Source organism: Poromitra crassiceps, assembly GCF_964638095.1.
Source record: "Poromitra crassiceps genome assembly, chromosome: 14".
NCBI classification, from domain to species: Eukaryota; Metazoa; Chordata; class Actinopteri; order Beryciformes; family Melamphaidae; genus Poromitra; species Poromitra crassiceps.
Window position 1 is genome coordinate 27,769,902 of NC_139633.1, and position 22,483 is coordinate 27,792,384.

At 45.5% G+C, this 22,483-nt stretch overlaps 1 protein-coding gene across 1 annotated transcript in view; it reads left to right on the top strand.

Annotated features, from left to right (window-relative positions):
- birc6 (baculoviral IAP repeat containing 6) overlaps nucleotides 1-17,944 on the top strand; it is a gene marked incomplete at its 5' end in the record, with an annotated part of 179,405 nt that extends 161,461 nt beyond the window's left edge. The window contains 2 exons of the mRNA XM_083651107.1: nucleotides 13,012-13,146; nucleotides 16,554-17,944. Of these exons, the coding sequence (XP_083507233.1) occupies nucleotides 13,012-13,146; nucleotides 16,554-16,733 (315 nt within the window). The 3' untranslated portion in view covers nucleotides 16,734-17,944. The remainder of the gene's footprint in view (nucleotides 1-13,011; nucleotides 13,147-16,553) is intronic.
- Nucleotides 17,945-22,483: the final 4,539 nt, after the last annotated feature.

Consider the following 22,483-nt stretch of genomic DNA (forward strand, 5'->3'; position numbering starts at 1 on the left):
AAATTGATTGAACTTTTAACCATTTCGAGTAACACTGTTTCCATACGGACCCCCCAGCGTTGGTTAGTTGATCCCCGAGGGAAAACTGAGTAATGCTACAGTTGCTCTCAGACAGGCAGGGGGAAAATATAAACATAGTTATCAGAAAAATAAATAACAGTAGATGTTAAAAATATATGATCCGAAATGATCCTATACAAAATTACAAATCCATGTGACCGCTTAGATTTTATTAATTTTTTTGTAGATCCCAACCAGTTGTACCCATTTTCTTCTCTCCTGCAAAACATGGCTAATTGATAGTTATTGAGTACTGCCATGAAACATCAGCTGTCTACAGCTTGAATCCACTGCTGTTATCAGTGTCAGCTTTGAGGAACCCATATCAGTCAAACCCTGCTTCAGTTTCTGTTCAACGTCTCACTCTCCACATCAAGCTCACAGTTCTATCTGGAGCCATCTGGGTTTCCCGTGAAGAACATCTCTTCTCTCGTTTTTAAAAAAAGATGTTATTAAGGCATAGGTTGCTGGCCATTTTGTGCAGGACCTGTTGAAAATGTTCAGAGTTGGCTGTGATTCACCAGCGAGATGCATTACTAATAGCACCTGGCGTGCACACACACCACACACAGTCACAGAAGTGGAGGCGGTTTCTTTCCGCGGGTCTTGGAGGTGAAGTATTAGCCGGCCTTCACACGGCAGGCAGGAGAGCGTGACGTCAGCCGGGCCGGATGGTGAAATGGAGCGCTGTAGCTGGAGATGTCGGTGGGGGAACCGAACGTGGCAGGACTCTGCAAAATCCCACCCGCCTGAGCGCTCACACACAACACACACAGAAAGTCAATGAAGCTTGTGTGAGACACCCCCGACGTGCTCTGCTCTTCTCACCACTGCCCTTTCAGTGCCTGCAAGCCTCCAGCAGAGGCACAACAGCCACACGGAGGGGAGAAGAACCAGACACGAACAGGCTCGCATGTGACAGTCGTCCCCGTGCTCTTAGGCCATGTTCAGACTAGGAGGCCAAATCTGATTTGTGAATTTTTCTGACCTATTAATGATTCTATCCAGATTGGTTTCATGAGTCTGGACGCTCCAAGTCTGATTTGTGTCACTTGTCCCAAACCACATATGGAGGTAGTTTCCAATCTGCTTTCGACTGATGTGACTTCAGTGCGGACGCGCCGATCCACCACATCTGATTTGAACGTCACTCGCAACTCGGCATCAAGTGCTTCTGCGTAGGAAAACCACGTCACCAACGTACGTATTTACTGACGCCCACGTCGTTACCATAGCAACCCATGCAGATAGGCTGTTTAGGTCTGGACACACGGATCCGACTTGGAAATCAGAATTGTGGCAGTGCGGACACACTCCCAAATCAGATTTGGGAAACCAATCAAGATAATGATGATTAATGACTTTATCAGCAAATCGGATTTGCCTGTAATGTGAACATGCCCTTAGATTCCCATATATACCACGTCTCTGTTTCATACATGAACTATGTTTTGTGTTTTTATTGAAGGAATACATCGAATTTTTGGTAGATTGTTCTGTTGGTCACCCTTCCTGTCAAAGTGATGAGAACGCCCAACATTATTCACATGTCCCCGGTAGAGCATTGGCTCCAGTGCTCCTTGCTAACACACTTTAGCATAACTGCTAGTAGCAATAGTAGCATAACTTTAGCATAACTGTTAGTAGCAATAGTAGGCTACTCACAGTATCCCTGGTTCCCACTGCTAATAATAATATAATAATATTATTATATCTTATCTTGGGAGTTAGGGAAGACCGAAGCCCCGCCCCCACATAGAAATGCTCTGAAGTGAGCGCAATAGACCCTTTTCACGGGGGCCATTTTGTGTGCCGGAAAGGCAGAATAAACACAGGTGCAAGCAAAACACTAATGAGGGTTTCCAAATTCCAATCATGGAAGTTTGAAACTCTCATTAGTGTTTTGCTTGCACCTGTGTTAACCCTGCCTTTTCGACACAAAATGGCCCCCGTGAGAAGAGTCTATCTCAGACCAAGAGGCTATGAGTTTATGAATTGACGATGCGGTTTGAATATCAGGCTAACACCGATGAGCTGTGTTGTTGACCTATTAGTCCAACCTGCTGGGGATTGCTGTCCTTAACCCATTGATACCTGATGCAGCATTTGTGTGTGTATCCCTTTAAGACCGCGTGACGCGGTTCGCGGTCTTAAAGGGGTACACACACAAATGAGGGATATACACGCGAATGCTGCATCAGGTATCAATGGGTTAAGACCTGCCAGACACAGCCTGAGCAGGATTCCCTGGCTCCGTGTTGACGATGGCGCGAGCATTTTTCCGCCTCATGAGCAACGGTGGGATTGGAGGGATCCAACAGCGTAGACGAGTTATTTTTGGTCACGGTGTGTGTGAGAGTCCTGCGTTCGCACGTGCTATTTATAGAGCGGGAGATGGAGAATGGAGTCCCGGCTTGAATTATGCAGCAGGAGATTGTCAGGTGGAATTAAGGACAACTTGGTCGCATGTTGAAATATGGATTGCTCTGTGTGTGTGTGTGTGTGTGTGTGTGTGTGTGTGTGTGTGTGTGAGAGAGAGAGAGTACACTTGTACAAAATGTCCATGTTTTGAGGTAAGACCTCACTCTGTGTGCGCGCGCAGCAGTGTCCTCCTCACATTCACATCAGCACTGAAGTGTAAATGGACCCATTAGAGGCAATGACAGGTGATAGTCTTAACTACCCCCCCCCCCCCCCCCCCCTAATGGTTCAGTCCACCAAGGGAGAGCCGGGTCAAAATCGTGGGCCGGTCCGTTTTGATGTATAGTTTGAATAGAGTCCCGTATATATTATCCTCCTGTTGACCAGTGATGGAGTGTGGTTGATTTCCCCCTGCAGGGCTGCAGAGTGCCTCCCGCTGCCTAACATTCTCATGTATATTTCTCATGTAAATGAGGGGAGGGAAGTGTAAGTGTGTGTGTGTGTGTGTGTGTGTAAAAACACATCCAATGGCGCACACAATCCCTCCCCTTCACCGTGTGCAACATCACACACTCCTCGCACACGGTGCACACAGCACAAAGTGCTCGTCCTGTCAGGGAGAGGAGTTGTTATGTTCAGTACTCTGTGCTGCTGCATTATGGATGGGCTTTAGAGAGACACCTCTGTCTTGGTGGGACCAGGCGTCAGGCGGGGGTGTTGCCTTCTCGTGTGTGTGTGTGTGTGTGTGTGTGTGTGTGTGTGCGCGCGCGTGTGTGTGTTCAGCTGGAAACGAGGGAAGTAGCTGCCTCGGCTCCAGCGGCTCCGACAGATGGCGCGATGCTGGATGGTGGTTCTCCAGGCGGGAGGCGAGGGAAAGAACAGCTTTTGACTCTGACCTCCACGCCACACGGGGGCGCCGTGTCCAGCTGAGAACGGGGCGGCGGGAGGGATGGGATGTTTGTGTCTGGAAGTCAGCGAGAGAGTGTTAAGGAATGGGGGGGGGGGGAGAGAGAGAGAGTATGAGTCCCTATGAAACTGTCCTTCAAGTAGACGAATGGAGAACGAGAGACAACAGTGCCATTTCAAATCCACAGTCTGTTTGCTTTGTTGTGGATCATGTGATTGCACGTCCTTCGTGCTACCCGCGTAGCAGAGATGCACGATGATATCGGCACGTCGTCGCTATCGGCCGATAAAGGCTTTAAAATGGGATATCCGCATCGACCCGAGAATGAACATTTCGGGACGATTTATAACAGGCTGATGAAATGGCGCTTTAAATATGCCCACATGCTGGATTGTCTGATTATCTGTGGGCAGAGATGACATTGTTTTTGTTTTGACACTTGTGAAATAGGTCAAATTTGCTGCCTGTAGAGGATGAATCTTACAGGTTTGTCTGAGAAAGAAAATCTTACATACTAAAATGATGGCATGTTGAAAAGCATTTGTATTTATGTCTGCATTTTCCAGTGGGCCTTCACGATAAGAGTAGACATAATCATGTTTTAATTCCACTACAGGAGAGACTTGATGTTCCCTGTCTCTGAAATTAGGTGGTTGGGGAAATGCGTGTATACTGTGTATCAGCATCGGCAATCAGCCAAAACAGAACAAAACAATATCAGCACATCAGATTATTATCTGCCAAAAAAAATGTAATATCGTGCATCCCTACTGGGTAGTTAAAAACAAGTATCTTGAGGATTACCACTTAAAGACGAGCTGGCTTGAAAATGTCAGTGTTCTCTGAGCCACTCTGGTCACTTCTGACTGGGAAAGGCTCCAGTACATCTGAGCCACTCTGGTCACCTTCTGACTGGGAAAGACTCCAGTACATCTGAGCCACTCTGGTCACTTCTGACTGGGAAAGACTCCAGTACATCTGAGCCACTCTGGTCACTTCTGACTGGGAAACACTCCAGTACATCTGAGCCACTCTGGTCACTTCTGACTGGGAAAGACTCCAGTACATCTGAGCCACTCTGGTCACTTCTGACTGGTAAACACTCCAGTACATCTGAGCCACTCTGGTCACTTCTGACTGGGAAAGACTCCAGTACATCTGAGCCACTCTGGTCACTTCTGACTGGGAAAGACTCCAGTACATCTGAGCCACTCTGGTCACTTCTGACTGGGGAAACACTCCAGTACATCTGAGCCACTCTGGTCACTTCTGACTGGGAAACACTCCAGTACATCTGAGCCACTCTGGTCACTTCTGACTGGGAAACACTCCAGTACATCTGAGCCACTCTGGTCACTTCTGACTGGGAAAGACTCCAGTACATCTGAGCCACTCTGGTCACTTCTGACTGGGAAACACTCCAGTACATCTGAGCCACTCTGGTCACTTCTGACTGGGAAACACTCCAGTACATCTGGGCCACTCTGGTCACTTCTGACGGGGGAAACACTCCAGTACATCTGAGCCACTCTGGTCACTTCTGACTGGGAAAGACTCCAGTACATCTGAGCCACTCTGGTCACTTCTGACTGGGAAACACTCCAGTACATCTGAGCCACTCTGGTCACTTCTGACTGGGAAACACTCCAGTACATCTGAGCCACTCTGGTCACTTCTGACTGGGAAAGACTCCAGTACATCTGAGCCACTCTGGTCACTTCTGACTGGGGAAAGACTCCAGTACATCTAAGCCACTCTGGTCACTTCTGACTGGGAAACACTCCAGTACATCTGAGCCACTCTGGTCACTTCTGACTGGGGAACACTCCAGTACATCTGAGCCACTCTGGTCACTTCTGACTGGTAAACACTCCAGTACATCTGAGCCACTCTGGTCACTTCTGACTGGTAAACACTCCAGTACATCTGAGCCACTCTGGTCACTTCTGACTGGTAAACACTCCAGTACATCTGGGCCACTCTGGTCACTTCTGACTGGGAAACACTCCAGTACATCTGAGCCACTCTGGTCACTTCTGACTGGGAAACACTCCAGTACATCTGGGCCACTCTGGTCACTTCTGACTGGGAAACACTCCAGTACATCTGGGCCACTCTGGTCACTTCTGACTGGGAAACACTCCAGTACATCTGAGCCACTCTGGTCACTTCTGACTGGGAAAGACTCCAGTACATCTGAGCCACTCTGGTCACTTCTGACTGGGGAAAGACTCCAGTACATCTAAGCCACTCTGGTCACTTCTGACTGGGAAACACTCCAGTACATCTGAGCCACTCTGGTCACTTCTGATGGGGAAACACTCCAGTACATCTGAGCCACTCTGGTCACTTGTGACTGGGAAACACTCCAGTACATCTGAGCCACTCTGGTCACTTCTGATGGGGAAACACTCCAGTACATCTGAGCCACTCTGGTCACTTCTGATGGGGAAACACTCCAGTACATCTGAGCCACTCTGGTCACTTCTGATGGGGAAACACTCCAGTACATCTGAGCCACTCTGGTCACTTCTGATGGGGAAACACTCCAGTACATCTGAGCCACTCTGGTCACTTCTGATGGGGAAACACTCCAGTACATCTGAGCCACTCTGGTCACTTCTGATGGGGAAACACTCCAGTACATCTGGGCCCTGAACACCGAGAGAGGAGAGCCAGAGGGGGAACGATCAGTTATCTTCCCCGGGTTGCCATGGAAACCCCCATGACTGTGGCCAACTGCTACTCCACTCCTGGCTTTCCCCGCTTATCGTCTGTGTGCATGTGTGTGTCTCTGTGTGTGTGTGTGTGTGTGTGTGTGTGTGTGATCAACAGCTCAGACTAGGATCTCCACCCACCAATCAAAATACACGATGCCACAGTTGAAACATCGGTTCTTCCCTATTGGTTGTTGATAGTTATTTTACAAAAGTGAAGAAATGAGTAAATAGTCCTGTATAATAGTACCCGTGATGCTGCGGTTTGTTTTCACACAACCATCTTTGAACGAGTCACACGGGAAACCGTTTAAAAGGGGCAGGCACTTATACCTATGCAAAATACCTGGCAGGTGATTGGACGAACCATTTGTCTATCACAGCCACAGGCTCGCTTCTCACTGTCATCACGCCTAAATCCCACCCCTCGGCCCGTAGCTGCCTCCGGACGCTGATTGGTGGATTTGTTTTCAAATCCATCTGCATCGCAAGGTTACGATAATAGCTGTTGAAATGAATAGTGAGTAGTGTAATTACATTACCAGCTCGTTAGCCATACCGTCATCTTAATTTAGAGCCAAGCTCCATCTATTATCTCATTCTGTTTGTTCACAGATATGAGTCTTGGAGATATGAATTAATTGTTGTATTAATTTAAATGTTTGCATATCAGCTGCAGTTATAGCTTCTGCTCAACATAGAGTACTTTTTCTCATTGTATAATATGAGACGGTGCATAGTTGGATATTAGATGGAACAGCTTTGATCCTCTGGATCACAATCAAAACTGAAATCTGTATTTCAGGGGCCATCGGCAGTCATCTTTCACATAGATGGCCATTTCTTTACAATAGTTCATGCAGCTGTTTTAATTTTCTGACGATGCGTCTTGGGGGTCGTGACCCCGGTGTTTGAAAAAGGCTCTGCTGCTCTGTGGTCGTCGTCAGAGTTCGGATAGATTTACGGTCCGGTGTCACGGCCGGCGGTCAGGGTTTAGCGGAGCAGGCTACCTGAGGCTTCAGCGCACCGCCGACGGAATACAGAAAATGGAGAATAAGGAACTTTTGAATGGCCGCGTGATTCATACGCACTCGCCCTTGACCTCTGGACGTGTGGAGCGAGTCCACGCACACGTTCCTTCACGGCTCTCCTCCTCCTCCTCCTTCACGTGCCCCGTGGAATAAAGAGTGCTCGGCTTCACCTCAAAGGTCACTTAGTTTATCTGGCAGCCGCGGCACAGAAGACCACGTTCCCCGTGCACGTAGGAGTAGAATACACACATGTGGACATCCTTCCCTGTGTGTGTGTGTGTGTGTGTGTGTGTGTGTGTGTGTGTGTGTGTGTGTGTGTGTGTGTGTGTGTAAATACATGTTTCTCCTTAAAGGTCATTTGTCAGGAGGCGCTAATCCGATGTTCACGTCTGCTCGGTGATCAGTAGCAGCTTTGCACGCGGCGCTCCCGTCCTTGCCGTGATCGATGGTCGCAGCCAAATGCCAGAAGTCAAAATGGGCGCTGCCCTATTCACCTTATTCCTGGACCTACGTTTCCCATGATTCTCAGCGGTTGCCGGGTTGTCGACTTCCTGTTTAAATTTTTTCACTAGCAAAAGAGGTGCGCGCCGCTGTCAAAGAGTGGGAACGTTTGGCTTATTTGATCCGAAATGGCTAAAAATAGTAACGTGGTGTGGTCGCATAGCGGCAATATTTTACAAAAACGAGGTGAATGTCAATTCGCTCGTACCGTACGGGCTTATTCTAGCCGAAATGGCTAAAGAATAGTATGTGGTTGCATAGCGGCCGCTTTTGTTTTGAAGGCTAAACGTCCAAACCGGGAACTCTTATTATTTGGTCATTGAACGTAGCTTTTTTAGCGGTCTCTTTCAAGATTCAAGCAATTGTCACTCCGTTGTACAATGATGCACGTGTGAAATTATTGTGCTGGGGGGCTCCATTACAAGACATAGGTAGGTACAAAGTCACAACAATTATGATGATTATTTTCAGTCTCTTTCGCTATGAACGGTCCTGGGTGGAAACAGGGAGGGGAGGAGGGTGTCATGGAAGCGCCCACGGGCTCACCAGGAAACTGGTGAATAGGGAAGATGCTCCCCTTTAAAGGTCCCATTCCGTGCAAAAGCTGTTTTTACTTGTAAATGCATATATACTGCTGTCAGCCCTCCCTGTAATGAGTGGTCACAACCTCAGAACTGCCACAGTTGGATTTGTCCCTATCCAGCGTCCCCCTGCAGTCTCCTCCAAGCCACACCCCCAAACGCTTCGTTTGCCCAGAGGGGAATCTGGGGGAATTGGGACGTCACTAGCTTCCTCCTGCATACTGCGCGGGTCTCTCTCACACAAGCTACCTGCACCATTTAGTCTATAGCCACAAAATTAACACTTCTAGCTGGAGCGACGCCAACTGTACGTGATCCAGCAACTGCAGAGGTGCATTCGGTAAGTCTAGGCATTTTGAGATGTCCTCTTTAGCGTAGTACCGTTAAGTTAACGATAACTCGCAACCTAGCGTGCTGGTCCACAGACGCTAATCTGATTGGCCGCTGGGAGCCTGGGGCGGGCTCTCCCTCAGCGGCCAATGGGAACTGTTAGTTCTGAATATATTATAGAAACAGGCCATTCTTGGGAAGCGACGAGATGAGGAAGTGAGAACTCCGTCACAACAAACGGGGTTGCTATATTTTCGACAGATTAATCCAGAATCATGTTTTATGGACCAGAGACACACGTTTTTAAGAGGTTACAGCTGCACGAATTGGGACCTTTAAACCTCCACATGTCTAAAACATGTACACACAGTCACAACAGCATACAGTATAGAACTGCCTGCTGTGTAGTTGAATGGTGGACCTGCGCAGCATCAGGAGTGGAGGTTCTCTCTCTCTCTCTCTGTGTTTACCACACTGCTCTGTGACCTTGAAACATTCCCCCGGCTGGGGAGTATCGCCTCCAACTCATTAGAAATAACTCAAGTGTGTGTGAGGAGCGGGCGGGGCGGGGCGGGGCGAGCGCGGGGGTACAAGGGCCGGCCGGAGGAGGAATAATAGCTACAAGGGAGAAGATGGAAAGTCGCTACGAAGATGGAATGAAGGTGGAGAGAGCAGGGCAGAGGGAGGAGAGAGAGAGAGATTACAACAGCCCCCACCAGAGCCCCTGGGTCTGCCACTCCTCAGATTGATCCTGGTAAATAGCCAACCAGCAGCCGCCATATTAACTAATCTGCTCTCCTCCTCCACCCAAAACGGCTGTGGAACACGTCGACAGCAGCACTTAGCGCATACTGATGTCTGCCCTGGCAACTGTTGCTAGGGGGGGGGGTGATTGACATCATTCAGCAAGCATAGTGTGTGTGTGTGTGTGTGTGCGTGCGTGCGTGTAACGTCAGAGCAGAGGGCTATCGGAGGTAATCACTCAGCGGCCCGTCGGCACGGGAGCGACGGGCCAATCGTCTCGTAAGTGGGAGCCGGGTAGCAGCGCGGGATACAAAAGCAATCCAATCCTTTCGTTTAAAAACATATTTATTAATTTATTTATAAGTTTATATTTTTTTCCGTGGCAGTTTGGCTTTATTAGACGCATCGTGGAAGGAGTTAAGAGGGGGAGAGAGGCAACGATGAAAGACCAGCTGGACTCCCCTTTCTATTCTGCCCGAAAATCAGCGGGGTTCTTTCTGACACAGGTCTGCGCGGAGTCTGTCAAATAACTGATAAGTTTGGAAATTGCGCACACATTTTGGCAAAGTGTGGGGGGGAGGAAATATATATAAAATACATTGTTGTATCATCCTTGATAGACGTACAACGACACATTTTGTGTGGTCTTAGAGCCGTGTCATCTCACATATGACGATATTTGTTGCTGTGTGAAGAATAATCTCCATCGGTATGATTATTCACTTATTCACACACTCACTCTGACCGGTTCGGTGGAGCTCCGGCGATAGATCGATTGTAGCGAGCGGACGTTCACCCAGGCATGGAATCAGTGGCTTTGGTTTTTGATCAGATTCCTAAACCTGCTCTGACTCACACTCTCTCATCCTCACTATATCATTCTCCTCTGTGGTAATTGATCCAATTTGATTTCCGACCAATCCATACATCACCCCACCTCAGGCTCGAGCGCACACCTTCGACACGCCATCAAGGGCAGCACATCATTCGTCAAACTTTCTTCCTCCACCGGAGAGGGAGAAACACAAGGCCGGTGGGGTGGGGTGGGGTGGGGGGAAGGATCTATTTATTATAAACTCTTTGCTTCAAAGTGCTGCCTTCTGCCTGCCTTCTCTCTCTCTCTCTCTCTCTCGCTCTCTCTCTCTCTCCAGTCAAATAAAATTCCCACCGCTCCGCTCGGCGCTGGAAAGAGAGCTGCTGAAAGTTTTGGAGCTCCTTCGCGCAACTTGTATATTTTCTTCTGATTGTCGAAAGTTGCCAAGTGGGAAGGAGGATGGTGGGAAAATACCTGGAGGGGGTTCTGGGGTTTGTACTCCTGTGGGGGGGAGGGGGGGGGGGGTGGCTGGTGATGCAAGCGGAGCTCCGAGGAGCAACTCGACGACACTCTTCATCATTATTTAATGTCACCATGATCACTTGTAGCGATGAGACGCTGCAGAGGCGAGATAATACTGAAACATTTAAGAGACATCAAAATGAGGACTATGTTGGGAATTGGGTCGTTGCCACAGCGGATGCGATGCAGACAAAACTACAATCGAGCACCGCAGGAGTGAGTGCGGAAGACCTGGACGTTAGCACTTCTACGTGTAAAAGTCAATGGGATTTTTGTGGGGATTTTGATGAAATGCTTGCTGTGGTTAACAAAAGTTTATGAAACGGCAAACTTTGCCTTCAGCAAGATAATCTTCACAAATGAGGACTGCTTTTATCATTTTCAAAGGATGAATGTGTTATTTTTTACGCTATTTTCAGAAAACACTTCAAAAGACATAAAGGTTGTCCTCAATTTGCGAAGATTTAAAAAAACCCTCTTATTATTCTGTTGTATCCTGCCCAGTCAAACTTTAATAAATGAAAGTTCCAAAAAAGAAAGGTCCAAGGCACTCTTCTGGCAAAACGTTAAAAGCCTTTATTTAGATGGCTATTTCATTATGAAATATATAGCTGGTGCATTTTGAAATAGAGCTGGGACGTAACCCACGCATAGCAGCACAAACAGCCTTCTTCAGGGTATAGCCCTCAGCACACCAAAGAGCACCTACAATCACACCTGTTTTGGACTTCCGAGCACTCTGGACCTTTTCTCTCCTTTTAATAAATGAAACTTCAAACTTTGATATATTTTACAAAATGCTCACTGTTGGCTGGCGTTGTGGCTGGATGACAGTAGGCAGAAAATAATGACATCTAGGTGCATAATAAGGGTGAATTTAATTTGCCTCTTCATCCTGAAATAATGCCATTACATGATAGAGAAGATACTGAATGGCTTTATTGTTGATTAGTGATTAAAGTCCCATGGGCCCCTGTTCCAGAGTGGTGACGGTTGAGGTGCGATGCCGTTTCCAGATAATTCTGCCTTGATCTGATTTTTAGAGATGGCGATAGCAAAGATTTGATACACTACTCGTACTCATTCATGGGAAAGTAATATTACTCCAACACAAATGAGTCAAATCTGTGTTACCCAAGGGATCATTAAAACATACTCATATTTGTGTCAAGTGGGGATTACATTACATTACGTCATTTGGCAGACGCTTTTATCCAAAGCGACTTACAATATCACATTTTTGTCAGCAATAGAGCAATCAACTATTCAACACAGTCTATGACAACTACAACTTCTGAAGGAACAGTGGTACAAGTTTAGTTTAGTTAGTCAGATGGAGCCTGAAAAGGTGTGTCTTTAGTCTTTTCCGAAAGATCGGCAGTGATTCGGCCGTCCTGACCGAAGGTGGAAGCTCGTTCAGGGGATCAACTTTAGACTACGATACCTAGTTTTAAGGTCATTTTCGAGATCATACATTTTCTTCTGTAGCTACTGTAGGTTCAAAAAATACACAAAGAAATAATCTTATCAGAAACAACTATTTATAACAGCATTTTTCTCAAAATGACACTGTCATTTTGACACCTCCATCAGCACCTGATGGACTCTAATGTTTGACTTGTCCTTGTGTATTTATTCATGTATTGTTGGGAAGGGGGAAAATGTATACATGTTCTATGTTGTATGTTTCATGTAGAGCTACAGAATATACTGTACCGAAACCAAATATCACACCAACTTGGTTGTGTGGTAATAAAGTATCTTATCTTGTATCGCCTGGTCATTTATGGTTCATGTATGCGAGATGTTCACCCCATAGACTGTATAAAATATGGACATTACAGCTCCTCAAAAGTGAAGCCAAAGCATCTCCATCACCCCCTGGTGGCTGGCTGCAGTATAGGTCATAAATCCCGCCCCCTCCATATTAGCGGATGGAACATGAGCCAAACTAAAAGACACACTCAAACCTCTGTCAGAAGGCGGCATGACTGAGAGGGCTCAGCCCGACTCTACTGCGCAAACTCCAGAGTTGCAAATTACATCAAACAAGATGGCAGCTCACTGAAATTATATATTTTTGCTTCGCTTTTGCATCGAGAGGAAGCGGGCCACGGCGTCCATATTATATACAGTCAATTCACCCTAAATCACTATTAGACTAATTTGTAAATTATTAATTCAAGCAAAATCTGTACAAATCCCTCTGTCTTCATGAGAATGAAATCAAACTTCATCAGACTTCATCCGCTGACCAGTTTTGTGATACAGACTTTCACATTTTCATGAAATGTTTATCTTAAAAATATCTTAAAAGGTTTAATTTCCTCAGCTGAGGTGATCTAAAGGTAACGGTGTTCTTCTGTGTGTTGTGTGTCTGCAGGTGATCCACAAACATTTCTACTTGAAGCGAGTAGAGATCATGTCGCAGTGCGAGGAGTGGATCGCCGACATCCAGCAGTACAGCAGCGACAAGAGAGTCGGCCGCACTATGTCCCATCACGCTGCTGCACTGAAGGTAAAAACCATAGACATAAATAATATGGACATATCTATCCCATTACATTTCTTCTCCCTGGCGGAGTTCAAATGTTGGCCGTCACCATCTTGATTTTCCGTCAGCAGAGTGGGAGGGAATGGGTTGAGTCCTTCCGCACCTCACGTGAGATGGGAGTTTCCCAGAGCCGCAGCTCCGCCTGCTATTGGTCCGTGATCGGCAAGCTGCGTGATCACTGGACATGTGATCTGTCAATCACCCCCTTTTCTATCATCTATTTTACTCCAAACGGGCGAGTTATAAAAGATATGACCCCCCCACAGTTGTTATGAAAAGGTGAAATTAGCTATATAGACCAAAACCGTGTTTCGGTCCAGGCTATAAAGATGCTTAATTCCTGTTACAAAGTGGGGCATTTTAACAGGAACGACGGGCCTTCTGAGTCCTGCCTCAAGTGGCCATTCGAGGAATTACAGCTTAAACAAAGACTTCCGCATCATCAGGGGAAAGGGGGTGGGCTTGCCCACTGGTAAAAACACACACACACATGATACCTAGTCGTAATTCTAATCTTAACCTTAAACCCAAAGCTTGTAACTGTAACCTCACCTTTCTCTTAATCTAAACCTCCAAATGTCTTCGACATACTGTAAGACCCCTTATTTTGGCTATATTTTTTTAAATGATAAAAAGCTGATCTTGTAATAGTATTGATGTGGTTCAAATTGAGATCGGAATCCACAATAACACCAAAAGTCTTAGCTTGGTCTTTACTGTTGAGAGACAAGAAATCAAGCTGAGCTCGAATTTACTGCCCAAATAAATACCCCCCAGTTTTGTCCTTATTTAGCTGAAGAATGTCTTGTCACATCCACTCATTAATGCACTGAATCAGTGAATATACAGGACCAAAGTCACTAGAAGAAAGATATCTGGAGCTGAGGGGTTATCTGCATTATCTATTTTAAAGAATGTTATTTATCAGTAGGATATGACCTAGTGGAAGCATGTAGAGGTAGAGGATTAAGCCCTGTGGAACTCCACCACATCATACTGGCAGTTTCAGACAGTCACGATGGAGACAAAGTAGTTCCTGCTCTGCAAGTAGGTCATGAAACAAAAGTGGAATTTTAACCCATGTCCCTACGATTCCAAACTTCTCAGGTACAATAGTTACAGTATTGAGTTGCATCAGATCAATAACTGTCTGGAGAAAAGTAGAATTGTAGAAAGAAGAAAGGAGTTGAGGAAGGCATTTGGCTCAAATGTGAACGTTGTGGTCTGACCCAGATTTATATTAAAAATTGAAAGGACATTGAAAGTGCTGGCCCATTTTCTTTTTTTCTACAGTTTCTTTTGGCCTTGCACCTAAGTTGTTATATGAGGTCGATTGAATTAATAATAATGAACTTTATTCGTATGACACTTTTGAAAATGGTGCTTTGAAAAAAGGGCAAACCTTTGAACATGAACAAGTCCTTACAAATGAGACAGCTTTGCGAAGGCAAATGAATGGGCTTTCATAGAAGATAAGATGCAAATTGTATCTTGAGGAATAATATTGAGGATACAGTAACAGCAGATATATGATCATCCAAAGACAATTTTCAAAATAAAATGGTGTCGAGTGTTTGACTGGGTGTTTCCTCAGGTTAGACGTGTTGCATTTCACATCATTCACAAACATTCACCATTGCTCAGACTGTGTCGAACAAGCCGCCGGGGGGAGATAATCTTGCTCTCGTATGTTGCGTTCAAGACAACTTGGTACTCTTCTCTCTGCTCTCTCACGCAGATGTGCTGCTCACCTACCCAAATTTGGCACCGATTGTTTTTTACCTGAATCGGTACTCGGGTACAGACGTCATTCGATCGGTACCCTTAAAAGTACCGATCTTGGTACCCAACCCTACTTGGGCATCTTAGCTATAGTTTGACTGGTTGTTATCCAGTAAAACCAGTATAGTTTCAGAAATTGCTATATGCCAAAGTTGAAAGGTCAACCCGGGGATTTTCCCCGTGGTGTTTCCTGGTGCTTTCCTTCCTGTCTCGGCCCCATGTGACATCATGCTAATAAGCTCTGAAGCGGCTTCAGGGGACAACGGGCTCCCCGACAGCCGGCCTTGATTCATGTCCCCAGCCGACTTCCCCCACAGACACACACTGGAGCCGATAACAAACCCTTACTTACTTACACACACACACACACACACACACACACACACACACATACACACACACACACACACACACACACATACACACACACACACACACACACACACAAACATACACACATACACACACACACACATACACACACACACACACACATACACACACACACACACACACACACACACACACACACACATACACACACACATACACACACACACATACACACACACACACATACACAAACATACACACACACACAAACACACACATACACACACACACACACACACACACACACATACACACACACACACACACACACACAAACATACACACACACACAAACATACACACACACACACACAGCCGTGCCAATGCGCCGTAACAAACACCCTCCCAACTCCCCAAGTCTCTCTGGCAGCTCTCCTCTCCCTTCAGCAGTAAATAACCACAATTAATCCCTCCTGTAAGTAATCCCAGCTCCAATGATAAGGACTGAGAGGCCTTAGCCCAACCCAGCTATTGGCTTGTGTCGAGCTGCAGTGTTGCAGAGCCTCCAGGAACACTGGCTCGTTGTGATTCAGCTTCGCCTATTAAGAAAAGGTCGATTTTACAATACCAGATGATGTCTTTATCCCCGTTGTCCTGAATTTTCCTTTTCAGTGTAGTGTGTGTCGGAAGCGGTGGGCCTGCTCTGTTCTCTGGATGTGCCGAATGGATCCCCGGGGACTTTTAGAAATACTTCCCAACTTAAGAATGTGAATGGATTTTGGAAGTTTCATCAGTGAAACGGCGCAACTTGAAACGCTTTGGTCTAGACTACTTCTAAGTCTTACTGTTTGATAAAGGATCAATGAACTGATTTGATTTTGGTGATCTCAGGAACACTTTGAGGGAATTTCTTCAGCTTTGGCTCAAACATCCACTTGGACTCAAGGATGAACGGATTAGATTTTGGTGGTCAAAGTTCAAGGTCACGGCAACCTCACGACCGCCCGTTTCACGCTCATTAACGGCATATCTCAGGGACGCCTTGACGGAATTGAATGATCTGATCCGTGACTCAAAACCATGACACCCTCCGAACTGTGAGTTTTGTCATCCGTTGCACCCCTACTCAACATAGCGTATTCTAAAGTGTTAGCTTAGAGCCTGCGATCATTCAACATAGTGTACGCTAAAGCCTTAGCATGAAGCCTACTATCGCTAGCTCACCCTTGGTCCTCTTTTCTGTCTCCCCCATCCAGAGACACACCGCCCAGCTCAGAGAGGAGCTTCTGAAGCTGCCGTGCCCAGAGGGTCTGGAGCCCGCCGGCGACGGCTTCTCAGAGAAGAGCGCCGCCCTCCTGGTCAAGGAGCTGCCCAATCAGGACGCGGAGAAGCCGGGCGGCAGCCAGGACAGCCACTGCGGCGAGGGCCAGCTATGAGTCTCCGCTCTGCTGCTCCCTCCTCCGCCTTGCCTTCCTCTCCCGGCACCTCCCGCCTCCCTCCCCCCCCTCACGACTATTACCACCGTTATCGAAACAGACTTGACGGCTTCCAAGCACAAGCCACCGTTTTGTCAATATTTGTATGTAAGAATCTAAATTGCATAATAGCTGAAAGTGAGAGGGGGGATGTGGGGGCAAGGAGAACGAGACAAGAGTGAAACATCACTTACGAAAACCAGACGAAAATAAGACGAACTCCGAACTATGCTATGCCCTTATTGAAAACACAGTCGACAAAAACTTTTATTTACCTGTAAAAGAGTGTAAACATTTTGTGCTTTTTTTCCAATTGTGAAATAACCACTGATTGGTATGTTATTAAACTTGTTTATGTATACATAATGACAGAGGAAATCACAGATTATATAAGGGAAACTACCTTTAGAGAAGAATGTTTACTGAATGTTAATTTCCTTTTTTTTGTTTTTTGACTGTTAGAGCAAGAACAGTTGCAACCAAGGATATATTGGTCCTTCTTTAGGGATACTATTTAAAAAAAAAAAAGACACAGAAAAAAGAAAACATACAGTACATACTTTACTCAATTTGAGAAAACCTGGTCGCCCATTGACATTGCTTCATTTGATTTCTATAGGAATCCTGTACACTTCAATAAAGGCTGAGATGGACATTCTTAAACGCTATGATGTTATCCCTTTTACAGGCTACTCGGAGAAAAAACAAACACGCTATGGATGGATTTTTTTTTCTTTTTTGCCTCTCACAAATTCTCAATGCAAGTTTAATAAATGCAACCTGTTATACTTTGCCCAGATATATACATTGATATGACTGTGTAGATCATAAGAGTTGGGACTGTATGTCGGATGCACAGGGGAACTGTATTTGAAGGCTTGTGCATGTTGTATGTGTGTTTTATGTGCGTGTGCAACAATCCCTAGTGAGATACAAAGCTGTGATGTGCCTTTGATCTACACCATACCACCAAATACTCTCAACGAGTACCTTTACTGGTTTATTTGCTATTTCTACAAATTAATAATTGAGCTCCGTCTGGCATAAAAACTGCTTTGATCTTTTTTTATTATGTTGATTCCAGTGAACAAAAATGCACTTTCTATTTTACTCACTCCTAGAACAGTCACATACTCCTTTTGCTAGGACATTAAATGGAGCTTGAAAATGTGGATTGATTGTGCGAATGCTTTCTTTCCCCCCTTTGCGTTTTCCCCCACCGCCACTTGAACTTGAGCCCTATTACCTAAAATAAGACAAAGGAAACTGCATCACCGGTCCATCCGCCAGGGAGGACGAGTGCTGCTCTACAGCGACAGTGAAGACATTGGGCGTTCACTTGAGCGAATCATTGATTTCCAAAGCCCAGTTCTTCCATTTATAACGTGTTCCCGATGCCGTTTGTCAAACGTAGATTACAGCAGTGGGCGTTTTGGGCTCTCGTGCTGCTCTTGAACATTGCTCATGTCCGCAAACAAACTTTTTAGCCAAGAGGTCAGAGGAAAAATCCACACTTGTCCCCTGAGACCTCATCAATCTGGTGTTCGGTCCATTCTACTTTGAGGTGAAACTTGTAATTCAGTTGTTTTGGTGTACCTACTTTCCCTCAACCGGTCTCGTCGTCCACTACCGATAGTGACTCCCCAAGTTTCCCAAAATGCCTTTCAACCACCCCCATAGAAGGGGAGTGAACTTGCTGAATACAGCTGTTGAGCACGTGTTGGTGGTGGAGAGTGATGGCAATAGTGTAGTTACTACACTACAGGGGTGGGCAACTGGCGGGCCCGCATGCGGTCCCTGATCTCATTCAGTGTGGCCCCTGGGTCGATTTCCTCTCCTTTTCTTTTTTCTTTTTCTTTTTTTAAATACAAGGCGGGTGTTTTTGGTTAGGTTAGACCACCAAAATCTGTGTTTTTATTTTACTGTACAACCCAGAACATGGCGCTAGCATTGTCCATCCACATACTGTTTAACGTTAGCATTTGAGCTAACGCTATTGTAACAAACTATATCCAGGATGCACATGCAACATTATTGGGGGGGGGGGGTAAGTTCAGGGAGTATTGTTCCTATAGTGCTGACAATGGTTCCACAGAGATCCACTGTAATATATGGGCATATACATCTATTCTATGAATGAACATTTGGGTATTATGATCGTGGCCACACCCCTTGCTGAAAACGTGTTTTGTGGCTGCATCATTGATATTCTGGCCTCCTAGTCTTGTTGGTGGAGACATTGGTCTCCTACACGATGGATTTCTCCCTGTGTGATTGTGGAATGTCTCTTGGTGCAAAATGGCGGTTCTCAAAAGAGGCCCTCGCTCTTTGATTCTGAAGGACTGACCCCAAAACCTGATGTTTACCACTGTTTTAGATAGTTGGAAAAGCATTGTAAGTGCTGGAAATATCTCAACATGACATCACAAACAACAAAAATGGACCCAGAAATGTGAGGTACATGCGTAACAGTCGGGTCCAAAAGTCAGTCCATTACCAAGAACTATTCATCAAAAACTAAAGCAATTTTTATACTCTGTTCATACTGAAGAATACATGATGTAGAACTGATACAAATCAAAATGTTTAGATCATTGAGAAATACTCATTTGAACTTTAAGTAGGCTATATCTAAATATTTTGGTACGGCTTTCTCAATTTCTTGTTGCCATAGATTTCTTTCAAATATTAACACATGTAGGCTATACTCCTAATATAGAAGCAATTGTTTTGGTCTTTTAACAACTTATACATATTGACTAAATGATTGTCCTCTGTGTTATTGTCGCTATTGCTAATCCTTTAACTTTGAAAAAGGACTTGTATTGAAAAATCTTTTACATTTGTTTGTAACCATGTCAAAAGAGCTGAGTGAAGCTGTCTGGGGCCACATTGTTCTTAGTGCTGAAAACCTAAGGGGGGCAGTAGAACGCACACTGGAGCGATTTCCACAAACCAAGTCATTTTCTTCCTAAACAAAACCAGGCAGAGTTTAATGGACCTCTGCTATCAGTATGCATGTGTCCGAATTGCACGAAATTTTGGCACTGCACTCCATCAGGTTCCCAGCAGCACAATTGCCAAGAGTTAAGTCAATCGAATGAACGGTTGTCGAGATAAACCACTTTTTTGTGTTGCCAGTAGGTGGTGCTATGACTATGCACGTGTCTAAAATTGCACAAAATTCAGCACTGCACTCCATCAAGTTCCCAGCAGCACACTCGCCAAGTGTGAAGTCGATCGGATGAGCGGTTCTTGAGATAAACCCTTTTTTTTGGTTGCCAGTATGTGGCGCTATGACTATGCAGCATGTGTCAGAAATGCACGAAATTCGGCACTGCACTCTGCCGGGTTACCAGCAGCGCACTCCCCAAGTTTGAAGTTGATCAGACGGTTCTCAAGATAAACTGCTTTTATGACTAAGTATGCACGTGTACGAATTTCAGGAAATTCACACTCCATCAGGTCCCCTAGGTAAGCGGACTCCCCATTTGAAGTTGATCCGACGAACGGCCCTCAAGACATGCGGACAGACAGACACATGGTTCTGTGTTCATTAGATAGAGAGATCAGTCTAGCTTTCATTCATATTTTTATCTTAACAGACTGAATATGAGGTCTGTAATTACTTATACTATTAAAGTGACTTTGAATAAAGAATCAAGATTAGAAAACATAAAAAATAGAAACTTCAGCTTATCTGTTCATCTGTACATCATGCACGGTATATCTTGATCGTGCTAAAGAAAATAAATTATGCATGTCGGAACATTCATACACTTTAAGATAGAATCTAATCGTGCGCACGTACATTTTGCTGAATGATGCCCATTGTACTTATCCAGAACCGGAGTATATAGCCTACTTGAAAACAAAATCATAAAACCTGAATAATACACCTTTAAGATAAGATGTGGCATCTTCATTCACTCCACTTCCATTTGGCAGTGGGCACCTTATGTTGACTGAAGGAAATCCCAATTACCTAGAGTCAACATCCTCCTGCGCTTGCTTGTATACAGTACGTTGTTCACACCGCTGGGGTGTCAGTTGAGCAAAGGCTACTGCACAGTTGCTTGGTTTCAGTGTGAGGAGGAGTGAAGAATTGTTCAGGAGCTGTTGAGGTGCTTCTGGGATCAGCTGACGAAGCCCCGCAGCAGCCAGCTCAGCTATATGTGAATCTTGTAGTGTAGAATAAAAGGAAGGTAGCTCACTGGATGCACTTCTGTGATTTCACACTCACACTATACATTATTTATCCTACGCCTCCAACTACTATATACAGCCAACAAGCCAAGCTACGGGAAAATGCATGAAGATGCTTTGTAGACAGTGAGCTGTGAATAACCGAATAAACTACAGTATTAACTGTTTACAACAGGGGTGGGCAACCGGTGGCCCGTGGGCCACATGCGGCCCCCGACCTCACTCAGTGTGGCCCCTGGGTCAATTTCCACCCAAAAAAATAAAAATAAATACGGATGTTTTTGATTTATTTGACTGTACATCCCAGAACATGGCACTAATGGTGTTACAATTGAAGAACTGTCGTGGCATTTACTTGCATAGGCTGCCTACTGCCTGCTTGTTCTTAGGGAAGATCAAAATTTAAGAGTGCCCCGGGACCCCGCGCGTACGCCAAATACACACAAAAGCCAACTTGCGTTTTGTGTCGGGGAATATTAATGATGATGATGAAACTGCGTTTTATTATGTCATCAAAGACAGAGACTCACTCGTTTAGAAAGCATCTCTCCTCGATTCCCCGTGTCTTTTTTGGCATGTCTCCATCCCCAATTTAACCTAGGAAGAGGAGGGATGAAGAGTGATGGAGAAATCGAACCTTCAGCAGAGAGGCTGTGAGGGGGGAGAAGGCCCAGAGGTCGATGCACCACGCTCCAGCCTCTGAATCATTGAGTTATTGGTTTTGGCTCATAAACAGTGGGGTTATTCACTAGTCATGCCCAGGAGCAATATACAGTACAGTACAGATAAGAGTATAAGAAAAGAAAAGTAGCTCCAGACTTTATCATCTGTAAATGGGATCCTTTAGGACAGTGGTTCTCAAAGTGGGGGCCGGGGTTCCAGGGGGTCCCCAGCAGAAAGGAGAATCATTTATTTTCACTATAATTCCATCCATAAGTAACACAATGATAGAATGTAGGCTATGACTATTTTGGTTATGGGTTTCATAGTTTTTCTGTAATATAACATCTTGTGTTTTAGCAGCTGCTGGTTATTAATATGACTATTAATAATTCATAAATGTCAGAGGGCACACTATCTCATGCCTTTTGGTTCTGCCCTTCACTAACGGGATTCTGGGCCAAAATATTTGACTGGTACTCTTAGGCCTACAGAATAACCCTTCAGCCGGAGGCAGAACTCGCCATCTTCAGCTGCTGGGAGTCCTCACTGAACTTCCCTATAGCTGTGCAACAATCTCTAACACTGGGGACAACTGTCATCAAAAGACTCATTCTGAAGGAATGGAATTCCTCCTCTTCGCCTTCTTTTCAGGTGTGGCTGATGGACATGATATGATCTCTGTTGTACAGACGGAGAGACTCAGGTCCCTGAGAACCAACTCACTTAAAAGGTTCTCAACTATCTGGGACCCGTTTTTGGCCTACTTTGACAAGGTCAAGGATGACAAGTGACTGAGGGTAGGGGTGACGGATGGCCCGGCTGGTACCTCATGGACCCCTTAC